Source organism: Vigna umbellata, chromosome 1, assembly GCF_029865625.1.
Source record: "Vigna umbellata cultivar VRB3 chromosome 1, Vumbellata_1.0, whole genome shotgun sequence".
Taxonomy (NCBI): Eukaryota; Viridiplantae; Streptophyta; class Magnoliopsida; order Fabales; family Fabaceae; genus Vigna; species Vigna umbellata.
In genome coordinates, this window is record NC_142165.1 from 71,862,363 (window position 1) to 71,868,847 (window position 6,485).

The window sequence follows — 6,485 nt, forward strand, 5'->3', positions numbered from 1 at the left end:
ACTCTCTCTGTCTCCCCAATTTATCATATTTCCAAAACTACCATTCTGTTTTAACTTTTTTACTTTTTACCTTTCGGGATTTTTTAACATATTTCAAAATCGTAATTTATCTCTCTCACTTTCACTCCCGCGGCAGCTTCACCCCACCACCACACCACGTCTTTCACTCTTCTTCTCTTCCCATCTCCGTTCAAGGTTTTCTTCTTTCTTCTCTTTCTTTTTCTTTCAACCTTCTCTAACCCACTTCTCTGTCCCTTTGCTTCCTTCCATTGTTGGTGTTGCTTCCTAGTGTGGAGAAGCATAGAAGAGGACCGTAGATCTAGCGGTGGATCTGGTTTTTCATCTCCATCCAGGTTAGTTTAAATATGTATATTTGTTTATCATGTGCTGCTGTTGTGCTTGGTTTTCTCTCAGAGCCGCGAAGGCCAAAACGGATATGGGATATCCGTTTGGCCTTCAACGGATGTCATCCTTCAGCGGATGTTGACATCCACTGAAGGATGACATCCGTTTAAAGTTTAAATCTTTATTTTAGGGTGTATTTGATTACACACCTGGACGAAACACCACTGCAACTTTCGAGCCCAACCACACCACCAAGACAAACTCCTAGCACTGGATCAATTCCTTCCACCATCACCAACCTTTGCAACCTTCCACCACCACCAACCTTTGTAACCTTCCACGCACACCATGTAATGAAATTCTACCGCAGTCTCACACAGCACAACGAATGAGAAGAAGAATTTTAACTTTAAAGAGAAAAAAAATTGTGTGTTTGTCACTGCATGTTGGGTACCAAGTATGCCACTGAAATGGGTTGAAAATGGGTAAAAATTCAAAAATATTAATCCTAAAATTAAAATTTTACTTAAGGACAAAATGAAATGAGAGATGAGAGGTGGAGGGAGTAAGGGGGTGGTAGTACAGAAAGTTTAGACAGACAAATCGGCCCAATCCAACTCATCGGTGGGCTGATGGCAAAAAAGAACAAACCCTTTTTTAAAATAAAAAATATTTCTAAATACTAGTAAACTGTATAAAAAGATCAGCATCATATTTAGATAATGACTTAATACTGTACAAGTCATATTTAATAGTCTTAAGATAAGTTATTTTCACTCTATTATCAAGGTGAATTAATTAATATAGAATTATTTCAATTAAATTAATTATTTTTATTTTAAGTTTTATATATGTAACTGTGTTAAACATTTAAAAAGAAACTTTCACATTCCATAATGATTTATCTGATTCGATTTCGCTTCGAAAAGAAGATTCTTGTGATCATTACAAAGAAAATGTTAGGAGTCACCAATTTCAACAGGATTGAGAAATAAGATTGAATCTTTAGCTTACACTAATTGTATATTAATTTTAATAATAATAGTAATAATAATTAAATAGGCTAACCTAGAATTAAAACGTTTGTAATAGGATAAAGTTAGGTTTTTCCTAAATTGAATATCTTTGAGTTAATTTGATATATAAGGTTGATATGAGAAAAAGGCGTGAGGTTGTGATATGGAAAAAAGAAAGTGAAGATTTGTACAGCAGATTAAGTGATGGCTCTTTCACTATATATGCGTAAAAGATTATAACATGTACATGATTACTTACTCTAAATCATTTGCTTAACAAAAGATTAAACATGATACATCATCCCAACTTCCAAAGATGATGCATGAGGAGCACTAAGTAGAGAGGAAGGCTCCCTGCTATTTTTCCTCAAGAATTCATACCCAAAATTTATAACCAACTTCTTCAGCATGCTGGACCCTGCTTTAACTCTCATGTAGGACTGTCCTAAAATGTAGGCCACTCCAACTTCCCTAGCTTCCATAAGCTCTTTCAACTCCTCTATTGCAGCAGTATCAATCTTTGAACTCTCAGGCACAATGAATCTCACCCTTTTCTTTCGTTTCATCACCTTCTCTGATTCTGAGCTCTCATCCAACTCCACATCAACCTCATCTTTCTCACTCACCAACAGGGAGTGGCTAGTAGAACAGCTTCCAACCACTGTCATGTTTCCACCCTTTTCAACCTCATCATTTGAAGAGTTGCATCCACCACTTCCTGCTTGTATGAACTTTGCTATGCTGCACACAAGGTCTTTTTCAAACTCATTATCATCTTTGTGGACATCATGGTATCCATATCTCACTATGCACCTGTAGATTCTGAAATCTCTCGGACCTACACGACCAACTAGAAACCTTTCCTCGCCTCTAACATGTGGAACTGGCACATGCTTGATGCATAGGAAAACAAGGACTTGGTGGAATGCTGGTAGGTTGGTCACAAAGTGGGAGAAAATAGCAGGAATTCCAGATACTAGTTCAGTGTGCACAAGGCCAATCCCACGTACTCTTGCAAAGCCTAAGCTAGGGCCAAGGCTGAGTAACCAGCTGATTGAAACCTTGTTTTGAACATCAAATTCATACTTTTTGAGAGTGCCATAGTGCCACACACACATCACAGAAAGAAACACAAATGCCAAAGCAACTGGCACCCATGCTCCTTCAAAGAACTTCATCACAGAAGCTGAGAAGAAGAGAGCCTCAATGGAGCCAAAAAAGAGAACAAACCCAACTGCAAGCAGAACATTCTTGTGCCAGCAGATTACGATAACCACTGACATCAAACAAGAGGTGACTAGCATCACTGAGACAACTGCCAAACCTGTTGTGCAGCACACTTTGTCATAAGAACTTGTATACTACGACTATTATACCACACCTGATTCATTGATGTAATAGTGACCTTACCTGATGCATTACCCATAAGCTTTGTGTCTCTGAAGCCAACAGTTACAGCCAAACACAAGAGCATCAACAACCAATTGATCTCAGGGATATATACTTGTCCATGGATTTTGGATGAAGTGTGGACCACTTTTACTCTAGGGAAGCAACTCAATGCAGAGCATTGCCTGATGATTGAGAAAGTTCCAGTGATGATGGATTGGCTTCCCACAACTGCAGCAAGAATGGCTATCACCAGAACAGGCCATCTCAATTTCTCTGAAACACAAAACAGTCAAATCTTCCGATCATTGGCGAAATTTTTCACCATCATTTTCATCTACACCTCCGAAAGATCACAAATTACACTGCCTACCTGGTACAGATACGTAAAAGCCAAAGTGATACTCTTGCTCAACATCGTGATGTCTAGAAAAATAAGCAGCTTGCCCCATATAAGCGAGAACAAGAGATGGATAAACCAAAGAGGTGAAAGCAATCTGCAGAAGCCATCAAAACGTCTATCAAAGAGTTATGGAATTGAACCGGGAAATGGAATAAAGTTCAGGTAGAAAAATAAATGGAGGAAATATTTCAGGAATAAAGTAGAAAAAGTAAGATAGGGACAAGAAGAAAATGATACTGACTACAGAAGAAGGACACACCGGTAGATTTTGCTTAGCTTCTAAACCTAGATTCTTAACTAAAAAGTCATTCACAAAGATTCACCAACATCTAAAATATAGAATTAGTATAACGCCAATGGCGACAAGTATATATTTATATAGCCAAAATGAATTTAAACGAGTAGGAGGTAAAATAAAACCAATTGTAAAGTAGAATACCTTGATTGATAGCTGAGAGAAGTGCCCGAGACCAGCAAACATGGCTTCTGATCCTGAAAAATTGAAGGAATGCATTAAAAATGAAGAAAATTGGCACAAATCTAAGTTAGCCAATCACAAAACAAACAAATGAACCTGTTATGCAGAGCAAAATTCCACCAAGGGCCATCCATCCTCCTCTTCTGGTCTTCTTTAAAAATTGGAAAACATAATATGGAGAGAGTGCTTTGTACACATGAGGGTTCCAGTAAACGATGTTGTATAGACCAATGGCACTGATGCAGAATAGCCACACACAAACTATGGGAGCAAACAAGAAGCCAACCCTGTTTGTGCCATAACGTTGAAGGGCAAACAAGCCAATTAATATGATACATGCACCTGGAACTTCTACATCTGTCAAGTTTTACAAGTGCTATTAGTGAGTCATGTGACCTATGTCTCGGATAAAGGACAAGTGTGGCATCGAAGTTCTACATGCATATAAAAGAAAATGTAAATTCACAAGCTTATGGTAGATCAGCAACTATTTTTATGATCTTATCCTTTCTCTTAAGATCTTTGTACATAAACAGCATAAAATTTAGTGATGACATGTAAGTTCACTTTAGCCTTGTGGTAGTCCCAATTCCCGATCTAGAAGCAATAACAATGTGACTAAAGCATTTTCGTTTTCCATATAAGATATGCTTAAAATCTAAGTCTAGCCATATATCTTCAACAATATCTGACAATCCTCTGTGGACCTTTCACATCAAAGACATGGTTTGTGAAAAGTACCAATGTTGCTTGATTTCTAGGAGTATAAGAGATATAATGCAGAAAAGCTTAAGATTACAATAGATCTTGTCAATACGAGAATTTATTTATCAACATAATTTCAGTTTCAATTAACGTCTAAAATTAATCAGTAAAAACTTGACTAAAGTTCAAAGCAATTCTCTCTCTCCCTCCTACCCATTAAGTCATGAAGTTATAATAGAAACTTTGGAAGATTGTCAATAAGGAAAATCCAATCAGATAAGCTTTTTTCATAAATTGGAATAACTTATAGACATTGCACTGAAACCGTAAAAGTTTCTCTAATCAAAGTCTAGAAGAAAACTATCATCTGCTTTAAACTTCTTCATTCCTGCAACATCAACCAAGCTTCAACTCAGGCTTTGTGAGAACTAATCTAGACCGGTATCAAAATTTACAAAGTTACAGTAAATCCAGGACTAAGACGTTATAATCATCATTCAAAAAGCCACCCAATTATCAATTATCAAACTTGCTAACTTGCATGCTAAATGCATTGTAAAAATACAACCATAGTGGCCAGATTACAACAACTTTTTAGATTTTATGTGAATTACACAAACATAATAACATTGAAGTCAACTATTCTATATAAAGATCGATACAACTATTTATCCAATATTTATCCAAAACTTTAAAATAATAGATTAATAAATTTTTTACTTTATATACTATTGTATTTTTTTATTTTTATCTAATATAAGATTTGGATTCAGATTCCAATTATCATCCGTTTAATTTCAATTTTCGAGGTACAGTGATTACGAACCTTCCAAACTTGAGTGTTAAGAAACACTAGCAAGAAGAGAAAACGAGAACATCACCATGGAGATAAAATAATGAGGTAACTGAAGGAAGAGAAATTTCAAGTCCCAATAAATTTCCTTTGATAATTGAGCAATGATGATCAAAAACATGCTATGACAAAACACAGAAAGTCTTGACGAACTTACATCTGTGATGCTCCTTGGACATTGAAAGCTCTAGTCCAGACACAGCCGAGAAAACTGCATTCATTCCAAATAACATAGTGTAACCAACAGACCCCAAAAGATAATATCCCAAATCAAAACAAACCAAAGTTGTAATTATCACCAGAAATAGCAGGTTTAAGGACTCCAACACCAATCACCATGCAAGTCCCTAACAAAGCAAGCACCAGCAAAATCCTCTGCAAGACCTTGTGCCTCTCCAACAAGGTCTTGAGCGTGGAGGCAAGGCTTCTCTCTGCTGCCACACCACAGCTATTCTTCTTGTACTCCGAGAGCTCCTCATCTGCCAATTGGCAATTAGGCAACAAGCCAACTTTGGCATGGCGACACAGCAATGAGTACAGTGCAAACGTGCCACCTTCACCATTGTCATCAGCTTTCAGCACTATGAACACATACTTCACCAAAGGCACCAATGTAAGAGTCCAGAACACCAAAGACAAAACACCATAAATCTCTTCATTGGTCTCAGAGTGACCAATATCTTCAGCAAAGGTGTTCCTGTACACGTAGAGCGGAGAAGTGCTTATCTCCCCATACACAACTCCAAGACTCTGATATGCCAGAGTCAGAACAGTTTTCCATGATTCTTTCCCCTGCAAAAAAAAAAAAAGCCAACATTCTGGTTCAACACTAACATGGTTCAAATTAACTAAAAGAAAAATTTTGCACATTTTTAGCATGCCCAATTCACCTTAGAAGAGTTTTGAAGAATCCCACGTTCCAGATCCATGACACATGCTCTTAGAAATCTAAGTGAACCATTTTAAACTTAGAAACTGAAAAGCATAGGTTTTGTACAAGACCGAGTTGCTGCAAAAGCTCTCCCCTCCCAGTTAGTAGCACATAGGAAAAAAAAAGACATATAAAGGAATTAATATATCTTCAAAAGTGTGACACCTCGACAGAATAATTCTGAAAAAATAAAATAAAGCTGTCTGTATTTTATATTACTTTATTCAACTTTCCAGATCCATGATGGAGTTTGAAATGCATTCAAGGAGGTCCCAGTTGTGCATGTGTTTTGAGAATAGGAAGATACACGCGAAACATCGTTTTTGATTATTTTATTGCAAGAGTGAAAAAAGTTATCTCAGTTT

The 6,485-nt window shown here is 36.9% G+C and overlaps 1 protein-coding gene across 1 annotated transcript; it reads right to left on the reverse strand.

Moving 5' to 3' along the window:
- Nucleotides 1-1,559: 1,559 nt before the first annotated feature.
- LOC148206228 (potassium transporter 6-like) lies at nucleotides 1,560-6,262 on the reverse strand. Its single transcript, XM_088104172.1, has 8 exons — nucleotides 6,080-6,262; nucleotides 5,489-5,981; nucleotides 5,347-5,400; nucleotides 3,728-3,988; nucleotides 3,593-3,645; nucleotides 3,124-3,247; nucleotides 2,772-3,026; nucleotides 1,560-2,685 (listed from the first exon to the last, which is right to left on the reverse strand). Exons 1-8 carry the CDS (start codon nucleotides 6,116-6,118, stop codon nucleotides 1,646-1,648), a joined length of 2,319 nt encoding a protein of 772 aa, XP_087960298.1. The 5' UTR covers nucleotides 6,119-6,262; the 3' UTR covers nucleotides 1,560-1,645.
- Between the last annotated feature and the right edge of the window lie 223 nt (nucleotides 6,263-6,485).